At 36.5% G+C, this 15,696-nt stretch overlaps 1 protein-coding gene across 6 annotated transcripts in view; it reads right to left on the reverse strand.

The window, feature by feature from the left end:
• Window positions 1-463: 463 nt before the first annotated feature.
• Window positions 464-15,696, reverse strand: part of chrnb5b (cholinergic receptor, nicotinic, beta 5b) — a 44,683-nt gene continuing 29,450 nt past the window's right edge. For 5 of the 6 annotated variants that reach the window (XM_067457339.1, XM_067457337.1, XM_067457335.1 and 2 more), the window contains 5 exons: window positions 4,581-4,726; window positions 4,457-4,501; window positions 4,275-4,384; window positions 2,049-3,012; window positions 464-1,205 (listed from right to left, as the gene is read on the reverse strand). In XM_067457339.1, the coding sequence (XP_067313440.1) occupies window positions 1,059-1,205; window positions 2,049-3,012; window positions 4,275-4,384; window positions 4,457-4,483 (1,248 nt within the window). In that variant the 5' untranslated portion in view covers window positions 4,484-4,501; window positions 4,581-4,726 and the 3' untranslated portion in view covers window positions 464-1,058. Of the gene's footprint in view, window positions 1,206-2,048; window positions 3,013-4,274; window positions 4,385-4,456; window positions 4,502-4,580; window positions 4,727-14,092; window positions 14,642-15,696 lie in introns of those variants that run through there. The other variant, XM_067457336.1, reaches the window with a different exon arrangement.

A 15,696-nucleotide genomic window follows, 5' to 3' on the forward strand; every position in this document is an offset into this window, starting at 1 on the left:
CTTATTGTAAAGTGTTGCCAAATTACCTGAAGAGATTTTTCCTTGTCCTCATGACCTAAGCGAAATGAATGATATGCCTATTACACATCAGCAGTAAAATGTAAATGAAAGAGCAAACATGACAATTTTGAATGGTTTTAATTTACTTTTCTAAATAGATCACATAATCATCATCATAAAATAACATTATGATAATTATGTTAAGCACTCATCAGTCATTCCAACGGCAGCACGTCAAAAACGAAAAAAGATTTCAGTCTGTAAATGTCAATTAAAATGCTGTTGCAAGAAGCTGCCTATGTAACTTTTAAACCAATCTAACAGTATAATGAGGGAACACGACGTGAAAATGTGTGTTAAAGAATGGTACATGCATTTGTGTACAGTATGTTAAGGTGTAAAATCTAAGTTCCAGTAAACAGCTTATTATAATTATTATATCCACATTGCTATTAAGATAAGATGGACCTTTTTTAAAAGACCCTATATATTTTAGTCGTAATGCATCAAAGCATCTTAAACATGTTTCAGGTTTATAATGAGCTTTTTTGAACAATTTCTTTCTATATAGATGTGCATTGATTTGTAATCCTGCACAAGAACATTTTGGGAATTTCTGAACATTTTAATACATTTCAGAAAAACACTCAGTTTTGACAAATCAAGTCAAGAGAAGTGTGGGTTTGGAGCCATTTTGGGAGTTGGGGAGTTACTTTCTTTAAGAGGTTAGAGAACGCTGAGGCCTCCGGGACTAAATGTTGTGGATGAATGACAGCTCTGAAGGGTTTTTGAGTTCGGGTCAGTGTTAAAGGCAGATAAATATTCAGTGTGTGTCCAGTATTGTGCTCTGAGTCAACGGCATCTAAGAATTTTGTGTCATTGTGCATTGAATGGTACACATAATGCTTTATGAAATGTGTCAGGTTTAAAATCCATTGTTGGGTTTTTGCTACAATATTTATTGAAATAAGTAGGTTGCCGTGTCAAGTTCATGATAAGACTAGGTTGTGGGGTATGCACTGAAAATAAACATGTGGGTTGGTCTGACTTTATGTGATCTACAAGTCATCAGTGGTGGGTGTGCTATAGCTCTTGAAGAGCGGCTGTGTAAAGAGGCCGAGGGTTCCTGTAACGCACACTAAAACAAAGATCCACAGAAACAGACGGTCAATCACCATAGCCACGTATTTCCAGTCCTCGATGATCTGTGAGAAAGAGATTCATTTGTGAAATACATGAATCTAAACAACTCTAAAGACATTATCTGTATAGTTTAGTAGTTAAAGTGTTGTGTGCAAGATTATTTATATATACATATTATATATATATATATATATATATATATATATATATATATATATATATATATCACACTCTTTTGCTGCTTTTTCTTAATTAGCTAGTCGTAACTGAAATCCAGACCTACACAAACTTGTTGGAACACATTACAACCTCTATGTATTTTATTTTATTTACTTTAAATACAATTTAATAAATGAACTACCCAATATGGGTGTTTTAAAAATTGTAGTGATATTGCTAGCATACAGTCAAACCCAAAATTATTCAGACACCATATATTTTTTTTACTAGTGGATAGTGCAGGACACTATGCTTAATTTATGTAAGTGAGGATAGCAAAGTAAACCGTGAGCCAAACATTCTTCATACAGTGGAATAACACTAAATCTGAAAAATTGGGGAATTTTGGGACCAAAATTATTCAGACACTTTTACACCACAGACAGAAGAAAATGAGGTTTTGCTTAGTCATTGGTTGACCTAAATACTTAACTCTAGTTCTTGTCATATTTTATTGCCATTTTCTAAACTATAGCAAATAAACTGTGATAATGTGTGAAAATGTTGAAGGTGTCTGAAATAAATTTTAGTTTGACTATAACAATATATAAACTGACCAATATTTGTATATATATATATATATATATATATATATATATATATATATATATATATATATTCACAATTATTGGTTAAAATTGCATCTTTTTTCAATATATTTGAGTGAAAGTCCATCCAGTACTCACCCCTTCATCATCATCCTCATTTTTCAACTTGTCAGCAATGTATCGGACCCCCTTCACAGCCTCCTCCATGTCTGCAGAGCACTTTACCGCAATTCGCTTACGAAACTCTGTGCTTCCCTGCAACTCGCCAGATCTCCAGCCGATGTGCTTGGCAGACTCTTCATTGACGAAGAAGGTGGAATCTGTCTCTTCAAGCTCACTTTTCACTGGGTGATCAGATGAAGGGCACTGCTGGTGCTTTCTGCGAAATTTCTCTTGTTTGTTGGAGTCTCCCGGTCGTCTCATGAAGAGGAAAGCAGGCACACGGGCTAGGAAGTAATATTTGACCCACTTGGGCATAGTGTGTGTGCTTGGGGACCGATGGTGCACGTTCAGCACACACACGCTTGTAACAATTGAAAAAGTCACCAACACCATGGTGAACATCAAGTACTTTCCAATAAGGGGCACAGCGAGTGAGGTCGGAGGTACGATTTTGGAAATCAGTAAGAGGAACACAGTTAAGGCCAGAAGAACAGAAATACACAAAGTCATCTTCTCCCCACAGTCTGATGGAAGATAAAAAACTAAGATGGCCAGTGAAGTGATGAGAACACAAGGGATGATTAGGTTAATGGTGTAGAACAGCGGTTTCCGTCTGATGATAAAATCGTACGTTATATCCAAATACGTGACGTCATTAGGGTCTTCGTTCTTGCGACCAGGCAAGGAGACAATATCCCACTCACCGCTTGGCTTGAAGTCATCACGACTGGCAAAGTCTGACAGCAAGATGAGGTCGATTTCTGTGTGATCGTAAGTCCATGAGCGGAACTTGAGTGTGCAGTTTTGCTGGTCAAAGGGGAAGTCTCGGACCTCGATTTTACAGGCACTCTTATAAATGGCTGGTGGTAGCCAGGCAACCTCACCGTTATTTGACACGACCGCATTGGAGTAGAAAGACACTTCATATGTCCCATCAGCACTAAAAAGGACAAACACATTGTTTTAAATTTGTTGTTTTAAAGTACAAAAGTAAAGTATCCTATTTTGCCTGTGTGGATGATAAAGTGCATAATAAAGTTGAAACTCAAAGCTGATGCTATTATCCAGAGTGCCAGCTCATCATCATGCAAAAAACACTGTCATTCTAATCTCAGTCTCAGTCTCCAGAGATTAACGCAGTAACTCTGTCCTTGGAAAAGGTGAAACTCTGCATCGATGCAGCATTGTAAAAAGATTACAAGATTACATTTTTATAAGGATTCAACCTTTGCATAAATAAAATCTCTTGTAAATTATTTAAAGAGATTCTTCAGCAAAAGAAAAAAAAACACATTCTGTCTTTATTTACTCATCCTCTTGTCTTAAAGAGATAAAAGTTTTACCTTTCTTTTTCTTGCCCACACAATAAAAGTCAATCAGGTCAATAAGACTTTAGGGCAGACTTGAAATAGTTAGCCTTGGGTCTATAAAAGTAAGAATAAAACAGACTCTACTTCACACCAATTGTTGTGTTTTCTGTCGACGTTTGACATTTTCTCTCTCAAATGCTGATACTGATGTTTACACAACATGCTGTGTTTCTGTGACTGTCCAAAAAACTGAATATGAGGCACGCTTTTGTTTGTTGAACCATTCTAACATTCACACTGTACATTTCATACTTTATAAGTTTTTGCACTGCAAAAGCAAGAGCAGGGTGAACCCCAGGTAAAAGGCCGTACTAACACCCCTTCTAAATAGTGAAACGTTCCTTTACCTAGGGTTAAAAACAGTGCATAGAATGTCGATATCCCGGGATGTGTGCAGTTTTTTTTGTATCAGCAGTTTTCAACAGTTCTTAAAAATATTTTCTCTTTTTTCCATAGAAGACAAAGTCATTCAGGTTTTGAATGACACATGTTCAAATAATTATATATATAAAAAAAAAAAATTAGGTATAAAAAAAAAAAAATATATATATATATATATATATATATATATATATATATATATATATATATATATATATATATATATATATATATATATATATATATATAATTTAAACTCGTGTCATTCCAAACCTGAATGACTTTATATGTTTTATGAACATATTTACAGGTACACTTTATAATTTTCACTTAATTATATATATTGTAAATATCATTTATTTGTGTGAACTATCCCTTTAAGTGTTTACAAGTTACAATAAAATCAGAACAAAACACCTTACAGTATTTTAAGTGCTAAAAAGTTTCTCACTTGTTGTACAGGACAATGTCAGGCAGCCATATATGCTGGGAAGGAAGGCGAACTTTCCTGATCCCTTCATACTCCTCTGGATCCCACATTAACCGGTAATCATTCCATACCTGCAAAAAACACGCCTTAGAAAGCTATTTTGAAAAAATACAGCCTAAACCCAAAAGTTCCACTGCTCATACCTGAGTAAGCCAACAGTTGGTGGTCATGATCTGCTCTCTCTCATTCTGAAATTCAAACATTAAAGTATAACATTCATATATTCATAAGCAATGAGAGGCAGCTTTTCACGTTTCAACTACCCACCACACTGATGAGCTGGGCAAGGGACACTTGGATTGCAATGGTGACCTGCTGGCTCTTGTTGACTGCAGGCCGGATAAGCTTGTTGTATCGGTCAGGGGAGAGTAAATAGTTCACCAACCGCTCCTCCACCTCTGCACAGCATACAGCTGAAAAACACAGACATACATTACATTGTACTTATGTAAAAAAATATTGACATAGTATCCATGACGTCACCGGTAGGTTTCTGAAGAGCAGTTTTGAAGCATAAAGTCAGCTATTGCCATCTTGGCAGCATGTCACTCCCAGATAACTGACAATAGACAAAAAGGCGGGACATGGGTGGAGCTGAGGAGCCTGGTTCCTGAAACCACGTCCCCGTAGCTTGACCATAGTAGCAATCCACCGGTCACTAAAAGTGGCCACCCCCTTAATTATGCAGATCTTTAAGGCTTAAAATAATTTAAACGGATGAGTTATTTAAAAAAAACACCCATTATAGTTGTCATGATGGGCAAAATTAGCTATATAGACTAAAACCACCATTTGTGCAAGGCTCTAAACATGTTTTTTTCTGCTGTAAAGTTGGGCATTTTAACATGGAGCTCAATGAGATTCTGCTATAATTTTGGAGCCTATCTCTATTCAGCAGTCGATGAACTGCGGCTTAAGTCACTTGCGTATTGGCTTCAAGAGAACCTGGGGGAGGTTGATGTGTGTTTCTGACACACTCCCACTTCTGACAGTCACTTTGTGTGAAAATCATCTTGTGTAAACAGCTACAATGGGGCCAGATTTACCAACAGTTTGCACCAATGCAAACCCTCTTTTAGCCTAATAAAAAACTACTGTCAGTATTAACGAAAATTTACATAGAAGAAAAAATTACCATCAAATGTTTAACCAGGTTCTTTCTTCTGTTCTCAAGTTATTTTCTACTCGTCATTACTCTAGAATAAAAAAAAAACTCAAAAAAACAGCTTAGAGACATAAATACATAGTCAAATGCAAAGAATTATAATTAGAGGAAATAATATGAAAAATAGTTGCATGGCCAATAAGAACCTGTGTTTAATATTTTCTAAATATACCCCTTATTAAGTGTACCTTAACACTAGGTTACACTTTATTTTAAGGTATTTTTGTTATGGTGTATATAATATTAATTAACCGCATGTACTTACTATAAGGTTAGGGTTAGATTAGGTTTGGAATGGATTAAAGCTAGTTGAGTTCATTATGCATAATTTGCTATAGTAAGCACATCAAAAAGACTGTAAAATAAAATGCTACCCGAACACTATAGCCACATCAAAATAGGGAGGCCCAAAAGTACTTTTCAGAAAGAAGCAAAAGAGAAAGCTCAAAACCCTACTGGTGTTTCTGTACCTCAGTCTCTAAGGAACAGCAAGTCAGGACAAATGACATCACTCTGTGGACAAGCAGTGTGCTGTGGGGACAGCGAGTACAGACTACAAGATTAAAGTTGACAGAAGAAGCATTGGGGCAGCAGTCAGCATTCAACACACAATCACCCAGACTGTGCTCAGTGAGACATACGCCATCTGACTAACAGCTCAACAAGTATAGCTGAAACATGCAAGAAATTAAATCAACACCATGATAAGCAATTTTGGGAGCCATATGCAAACGAAGCAGAACCAATCTGGAACTCTCCAAGAATATCTCAAAGCTGAGAGTGAACCTTTTCTTAGACAACCATCTTTTGAGAACACGGTTTTTTAGGTTATTCAATGCTTTGTGATCTGTCTTAATAATGTTTTATGTTCTGTATTTTTTCTAAGCAAATAGTGACATATTAAATGATCATATAAATTAATGAATCATTCAAACTGATAGCTCTATAAGAAACATGTCCAAAAACAATGCAATAATGTATTTTATGAATGACTAAGCACATGTTGATGTTACCTGTGGTAAATGTCTCTTAAAAATGTCAAATTTCATTACCCCCTCAAATGAATTAACACATCCATTATGAATCCAGACAGTTACATAATAAGCCCCATCCATTTGTAAATAAGATGAACCGAAGCAACAATCCTCATGATTCACAGACGGCATCATAAGGACATAGAAGCCCAATGCCACATCTCTCATTAAGACCCTATGGGGACGATCATTCTTTAATGCCAAATGTGAGTCAGCAGTTCAGCCCATCACTGCCCCATCAGCACACATTCTCTTTATCACAAGCTCTCGTATTACAGCATATAAAAGCAGAGTCTGAAAGTAATTCTGAAGGGTTAGTGAGCAAAATAGCATGACCATACATGAACAACAAACAAAGTGGTAACCATGTTAGTTCTCGTTTTCATTTGCACACATATTATGAAAAACATACAGGAACAGCTTCTAGTCAAAATATCAGATTACTAGAACATATACTACAGGGCTATTCAAATCTTACCCTTGAGGGCCAATGTGGTGCAGAGTTTAGCTCCAACCCTGATCAAACACACCCACCTGTGATTTTCTAATGATCTTGAAGACATTGATTAGCAAGTTCAGGTGTGTTTGATTAAGGTTGGAGCTAAACTCTGCACCTCATTGGCCCTCCAGGGTAAGATTTGAATAGCCCTGATATACTATATTGCCAATTTCCAAAAGTATTGGGACACCCCTTCCAATAATTTAATTCAGATGTTCCAATCACATCCATGGCCACAGGTGTATAAAATCAAGCATTGAGGTATGCAGACTGCTTCTACATTTGTGAAAGAATGGGCCGCTCTTAGGAGCTCAGTGAATTCATGCGTGGTATTGTGATGAATTGTGTTGAAAAAACTTGAAAAATCTGCACAATACAGTTCCAAAAAAAATTCAATAGAAGACTTCCACGCAGATTTCTACATTTCGAGCATGTCGGGCCAAATTGAAAATTAAACACACCAAGCCTTTATAGTTCCAGTTGATTAATCAAGAAATGCAAGAGAAAAAAGAGGAAAACACACACACACAGTGTCACGTCACGCTTCTCTGTCTAGCAATCTGATGGACGAATCTGGATTTGGCAGTTGCCAAGAGAACGGTACATGCCTGCATTGTGCCAACTGTAGAGTTTTGTAGAGGGGGGATTATGGTGTGGAGTTGTTTATAGCGGTCGGGCTTGGTCCCTTAGTTGAAGTGAAAGGAACTCATAATGCTTCACCACCAAGATAGTTTGGACAATGTCATGCTCCTTACTTTGTGGGAACAGTTTGGGGATGGCCCCTTCCTGTTCCAACATGACTGCGCACCAGTGCACAAAGCAAGGTCCATAAAGACATGGATGAGCGCGTTTGGTGAGGAGAAACTTGACTGGCCTGACCTTAACCCGACAGAACACCTTTGGGATGAATTAGAGCGGAGACCGCGAGCCAGGACATCATCTTATCCAACACAAATACACTTCTAGAAGAATGGTCTAAAATTTCCCTAAAAACACTCCTAAACATTGTAGAAAACCTTCCCAGAAGAGTTGAAACTGCTATAATGCAAAGGATGGGCCGACTCCATATTATACCCTACAGATTAAGAATAGGATGCCATTAAAGTTTTTGTGCATGTAAAAGCAGGCATCCAAAACTTTTTGCAATATAGGTTTTTCATTGTGAATTTGAATGTAAACCAATTAATCCTGGTAATTGCTTTGTGTTATTTCTTCATTTACTTATCTTGCATATTCAAAAGTGCATAAAAAATATAACTATAATATAACATATCAATATAATAGTTATATAATATAACCTGCTAAGCATGGGGGGGGGGTCTTTAATTTCTTAGTAATTATGTATAGATATGTATATTTCTGGTTAACAATAAAAATGTTTTACATTTTTTTGTATTCGCAATTTTCTCAATTATGACAACTCCTAATTGACACACTCTCACACAATGTGACTCCTTTTTATTTCAAGCACATTACCTTTTAGACAAAAACTTTCATAATTATGCAATACTAGCCTGGATGCTAGCTGAATTTAGCCCCGCCCACAACATTTAAGGTCGGGAAGTTTATTATGGACTTGATCCAATGTGGAGTAACTATGCCCGAACAGGAGCTGTTTGGACCAATCAAATTGTCAGGGCGGGCTTTATACGATGATGGACAGATGATAAACAGTAACGTAAGCCTCGTCACCAAAAAGCGATTGGATTCGTTCTAATCCTAAAATGGAGAACTATTTCTCTCAAAAATCATGATCGTATTGACAAGTACTCCGTGTATCCTTAAGTTCTTTTTACAACACCGGCAAAGAACGTTTACACTTATCTTCTTCTAGTGTGCTTGCAGTTGAGTTCTGTTGACAACTATAATACAAATGATTTGTTCTTTTTGAACCAATCTTAAAAAAGTTCTTGGGAAAAACGAGTTGTCTCCGAGAGCGATTCGTTCATTATGTGTTGACCGGGCACTACATGCCCTCGGTTCTGTACAGGATCTTCTGCCTTCAGCCTATGGGGCTGTGAGTTGGTGAACGAATGACTCCTGAAGACTCGAGAGGTGAACTAATCAATTCTGTTTTCGGGACTACATGCATATGGGGCTGTCACGGCCCAGATCAGACACTGATGACGGAACTAACGACTCAAACCAGAAGACAGGAGTGGTGTACTAATCAGACGTGATTAAATGTGAAGTGACAAGAGATTCTCGGATTCGGAGGTGAGGTAAACTAACAGACTGCTTAGCCTGAAGAGAAGACTCAGCTAAGCAATTAATAAATCATTTCTTTCTTAAAGTTTGGCCTTGGCTGCATTAGCTTATTTATTTTTTATTAACGTTTGCATTAGTACTAAATGTGTTGGAGAATTTAACATGTGACATTTTAATTATATTCTGCTGAAAATAAATGACTTGAGAAAAGATTTGTTAATTTTGCTGAACGAGATTCAAAGATCCAAATCCGTAAAATGATACAAGCTTCTCACTACTGATATGTGTCGCTCAACATACGTCACTTACTCCATTGCTCTGATTGGTTGTAGGTCTATCCAGTTGAGTGCAGAGGTATTTTCTTTCCTGGTTCGGTTTAAACATGCCTCATAATCACCCATTGGAGCCATATCAGACTCATATTCTGACTCTACCACAAAAAGCAGAACAATATACTCTTTAAGAGAGAAAGAAGCTATGTGGTTGAATTCATATCTTAAAATCAAGTATACACTTTCCACTGTAATATCAGATGCTTTTTTCTCTCTGTAAATCACTTTATTTCAATAGTCCAATTTAGATATTCCACTAATTGTAAGTAGTTATAACATATCAACTAACAGACATTAGAGTATTAGTTGACTCACTGCTTGGTTAATATCTGCTGCTAACACATTATCTTGATGGTCCTGCAAAAGACATTCTACTGACCAAACCTAACCTAACCTTAACATTTTACAAATACTCTAATGGAATTTGTTAGTTGACACAAAGTTGCAAATGTGTTAGCTATGTAGTTGCCAAGTTACTTAGTAGAATGTCTAAAGTGTGTGTGTGTATATTATATATATATATATATATATATATATATATATATATATATATATATATATATATATATATATATATATATATATATATATATATATATATATATATATATATATATATATATATATATATATATATATCAAAGTGTAACCAAAAACCCACATTTGGGGAGGGGCTGATTTTGATGATTCACAACAACTCAGTCACTGTACTTCCTAGACTAGAGATTTATTGCACTTATTAATTAACAAACACAGTACTCCAATATACTTTTTAAAAATTCAGTAATATAACAGTTAGAGATCACACCATCCTCAACATAATCACAATTACTATTCAGCTTGGATGATGCTGTCAACAGCGGTGACTAATATTAATGGAAAACCCTCTGCGTGAAAAAAAGCGTTGCTTAAACCCTTGACTTGCTCAGACAAGCCCTGTGTTCTGCTTCAGGGCTCTTCACAAAAATACATACACTCTTAGACAACCATGGTAGGACAGGCCAGGGCATTGGAAAGAAACACATACTTCCACCATCTCAAGATTATACAAAACAACACACACAAACACTCACAGTAGCATGCATTGAGCTTTTCCACCCCGGCGCACTTCCAAATCTGTAAATAATTCATCTGCACTAAAATAAAACCTGCATCCTCACACAGACAGCAACAACAGATACACACCAAAACACACAAACACACACAGACCAAGTCTACATAACTCTCAGAATACTTTACTGGGGATAGCACAGCATTCACATAATGCACATAAACACTTACTAATCTAAGTTTAAAAAAATACAGTTAAATACATTGCTCTACGGCTTGACAGGGCAGTGCTTAACCAGTGTGTATGAGCAAATGTGTTAGAGTTTGAGTGGCATAAATATCCACCATGTAAATTATTAAAAGCTACTCCATCTGCGGCCAAGCTTTACTGCATCAAACAACTTACACACATATTTACACACATATTCAGTAGCTGTGGCCCTAGAGTTACCCTATGCCACCGTTTCAGGCAGTATGTGAGAGTGTTGATTCCACTTCATGCTACCCTTTAACTCTAAAAGAGCATTTTTGTGCTTTCTCTCACTCTTGATCAGACACTTTCTTTCTGGTGAAGGCTTTTCCCCACATTTCAGTTTGAATTACATTAAGAATCTGAGACAGGGATTTCAGTATTTTACACAATTTCTGCAATAACGGAACATATTTTCACAATTCCTGCAAAGATTATGACTTGACCAAATTGTAGAAAACCTGACTTCCATTTATTGGGTATGCATGTCGTCTCAAGGCTTTCTAAGTTTTCAATATACTAATAACAGGTCATTGTTTCATTAGAAGCAACTTTAGATGACTAGTAAAAGGGATTTCCTTATATATCAGCCAAAACCAAAAGGTCCACACAATCATTGATGCTCCAGATCGAAACTGGGGGTCCAGATCGAAACAATTTGAGCCTGGGGGTAAAAACTTTTGAACAGGATGAAGATGTCCACTTTGTTCTTTGTGTGAATATCAATGTTTTTCTTTCAGTGCTGCCCTTCGGAAGCAACAGATGATACTTATGTTTATACCGGAAGACAAATAGAGTACAATTTACCTTGACTTTCACTGGCTCTTAATGTATTTTTTCCTTCTGGAGCATCAGTGAACGTTTGAACCTTTTTAATAGCTATGTTTGAGTCCCTCAGTTGTCTTCAACGTGTGAAAAAATGTATCCCAAATCATAGTCATTGCCGGGGAGGGTTCAAATTTGCAGGACATGGAGGAGAACACCAGGCAGTTTAACTGCTCAGGACAAACGAGGTACAACCATAAACAACCATCACAAAAACAAAAACAGCCATGGATCATCCAGTGAACGACACACAATATTACGAATCAAGGTAACATAAACTTCTGAACAGGAACTTTTTTATAAATTCAGCTTTTTTTTTTACACATATGTACACATATTTTATGTAAATATCTTATTCAGGAAAGTACAAAATAAAAAAATAATATGCATTTTGTATGATCCCTCTTATTTTATTAAAATTATTCACAGATTCTGCAAGGGGTGTGAAAACTTTTGAGCAGGACTGTACAATACCATGCAACTTATGAGGTCAGTAAGTCTTTTTTCAGAAGGATTCAATACTTTAGAAAGGATACATTAACTTGATCAAAGTGACATGTATAATACAAATGACTATTTCAAATAAATGCCATTCGTTTGAACTTTCTGATCATTCTGAAATATTTTTCCGCACAACTGTTCGTGCCTTGAGACCGAAATCAACATATCTGAATGATTTCTGATTCAGAGGGCTCATGTCAACACAGCTGTGACATCACAGAAATAAATGACATTTTAAAATATATATATTTATCAAATATCTGAAACTATTTAAAAGAAATAATGTATATATTCATGTACATGTCTTTTCTCATATCATTACATTGATTACCTCTGTGTAACTGACCCACTACTTAATAAGTAAAAACACTACATCAATAAAAAATCATTAATGGAAGCACTGATCCAGTGATCAATACTGCTAATGGCAATCACAACAGAAGGAAATGGGGTCCAGTCCTCATCCATATAGCTTATACAAGTGCTCAGTTTACTTTAGTTTACTTTACTCTAGAATGCAAGGCCTAATACAAAATTAATAATTAATAGAGTTCAGTTAAGACACTGCCTCTACAACACAAAAACATATTTTTTTTAGTTCTGCCAATCATAATACATTGGTTTAATTAACAGTATTTAATTAAGTGCAACTGTGAGGTTTGATCATACATGGAATGTATTGTCATTAAATGCCTGAATCGACTTGGATTCCAAAGAATGTTGTTGAAAGAAGGCAGTGCAAGAAGTGCGTTTAAAACAAGACTTTAATAAAAAGCTGTCCTTCACAGAAAAAAGCTATTTTGCTGTTCTGTAAGTGTGTGCGCACGTTCATGAACATGTTTAAGTGACCCTCTCTGCAACTCTGACTCACTGAGCAAAAGATCTAATCAGAGTTATGACAGAGTTAGCATGCCTCAAGAACCAACACACACACATACACACACACACACACAGAAACTGACTGAAAAAAAAAAACATTCTAATACCGAATTGTATTTGCTCAAGTTTCCCTCACTACTACTTGTGGATCATGTAAACACATGACCATGTATAACCTTTTGGTGGCAACCTAATTGTAAATAATCTTATAGTTATTTTTAATGTTCAGTGTGAGTCAGATCAATGATTTTAAGTGAAAAAGTCAAGTCATCATTCATACCCAATGAAACATGATGCACTCACAAAAGACTCTGCTGTGTGGGCAGTGGGCATTGATGTGATACTTCACAGTTGGAAACGGATCTGAGTGAACTGAGCTATGGGGCACAGAGAACGTGCTATTATGTGGACTGACCCAATTTAACCCCTTTAATCGCACTGGTTACAGATCTAAAGAGACTTGCTGATACAATTTGCAAAGAGTTATCAACTGTAAATCAAAGTGCAGACTGTATTGATTGCATATGAATCGTTTGCATGCATGGTGTGGTTTTCCCTTCTAAAAAATGATGTCTGTGTCAAAGGAACTAGCATATGTAAAATATATTGTTAATTTAATATCAAAAAAAGGTATATTATTAATTAATTATCACATAGCTTATATGCATTATGAAAAAAAATAAAAATGTAATATTTGTGACCAGTGGGAAACAGTGAACTGACTGATTTATACAACGATGTAGATCAACGACTTAATTTTTCAGTTAATTAAAGTTAAAAGAAACAATAATTTGTTTGGGGTTTGTCATTTTCCTCATAATTAACAACTTGGCAATTTTGACCAGGAATTTAAACACACACGCACGCACGCACGCACACACACTCATTAACCTTATAACAACTTTACAAAATTAAAAACATATAAGATTTAATCGTAACCATATAAAATAGAGGCTAAGAGCGTACGTCTTAATGAAAATGCATTTGATCAGTCAAAGTAACACACACCAATGGAAAAAAAGAGCTGCTTGCTTACTCGCCACGGTGAGCGCGACAAACCAAAGTCCTGAAGCCATCGGAGATGCCATCTCCTGAACGAGCCTCTCCGTCCACACTTACATCAACTGACGGATAAAGATCGCGCCTTTACAGGTCCATTTCCCCGCACACTTCACGACAGTCCCGCCGATTAAAACAAACAAACAGACCTGAATCCTCGACGGTGAAGAATCCAGGTTATGCGCTCGGGTTGTGGAAAAACACAATTGTTCGGTTCCCTTTCAGTGATAATCACCCACAAACACGTGCGGAATGATAAAAGATCTATGGGATTTCCTTTTCTGCACGCGAACTGACTCACGCGCTCTCGGCAGACGTGCGCTTCTCTCGCGCGCGAGAGAGACTTGGCATCCGCGAGGGCAATCAAGTCATGAACTTAAGAGAAAACAAGGCTTCGTCAAATTAAATACATGTCACAGTCCCACGGGCATATTATTCAATTATACTTCAACAATCCGTTTGGTTTCCCCATGTCAGCTATCTTCGCTTTAAATATTAAAGCATTTTAGAGAGAGCGCGTGTTGGTGGCCCTGTGTGCAAATATAAGATATGATAATTACAGGCTCAACTGCACATGGTTAACAGGACTGTAAATTGCCACGGTGTCTTGCATGGGCAATTGGCTAGTTGAGGGGGAGGAGAGTTTACTGGTTGTGTTCTGCACCATGGAGCATAAGAAAACTTAAAGTTTATTAAATATATTTACACTAGTAGGCTGTTTACTTTATGTAATATTTGCCACATTATGGGAGACCCTGGCATTACATTGACATTAAAAAAAATAATCTAACTAGCAGTGGTTTTGTACATTGTACGCCCACCAAACTTTACAATTTCATGTTTTTTGCTGTATCTGCTGAGTAAACGGGTGAATGCCATAAAACCACAACGTCATAGGCAACTAATAAAGATATATTTTAACCAAAAGGCAGCCTACTTGTATGTGCAGTTCAAATACGTTTGAGTTATTCTGCATTTCATAATTGTTATCCCTTTTAAATGCTGCTGAATAGTCTATATTAGACTGTTTCATAGCAGGTTGTTTTAGTGACAACTTGCCTCATGTAGTGTGATACTATGTCAACATGTCAAATTAACAGCATACTTTTTGTGGCAAATAACAAAGGAAACAGTCCCACAAACTGGACTTTAATATGCGCCTATAGAAACTGACTTTTTAGATTTAAACTTCAGAAATCAATGTAAAAGTGTGTGGTCCCATTCTTTCCACGGTCACTTTCTCTTGTGTCTCTGGTTCATTTAGTGTCAAGATCAGAATGAGGGGAGCTTATTGCAGTTTACTGCAGTTTCTCGTAAAGTAGCGGCTCACTTTAAAAGATAAATATATTGCTAGAAAAGCATTGTTTCCTTAATTAACTTTCAATGAACTTAATTAACCATGAAAACCCCAATCATGGACGCAAATTAATCTCTCACACTCAGTCAAGCATAAAATCTCAGGGGGAAAGACATCACATAAAACGACGCAAAGCAGTGGACCCTCGAGGCGAGGTATAAAGCAGAGACCTGACGTTATAGTCCTAGCACTGGGAAAAATAGGACTCTTGTCTTTTTATAAAG

The sequence above is a fragment of the Pseudorasbora parva genome, chromosome 11 (genome assembly GCF_024679245.1).
Source record: "Pseudorasbora parva isolate DD20220531a chromosome 11, ASM2467924v1, whole genome shotgun sequence".
Taxonomy (NCBI): domain Eukaryota; kingdom Metazoa; phylum Chordata; class Actinopteri; order Cypriniformes; family Gobionidae; genus Pseudorasbora; species Pseudorasbora parva.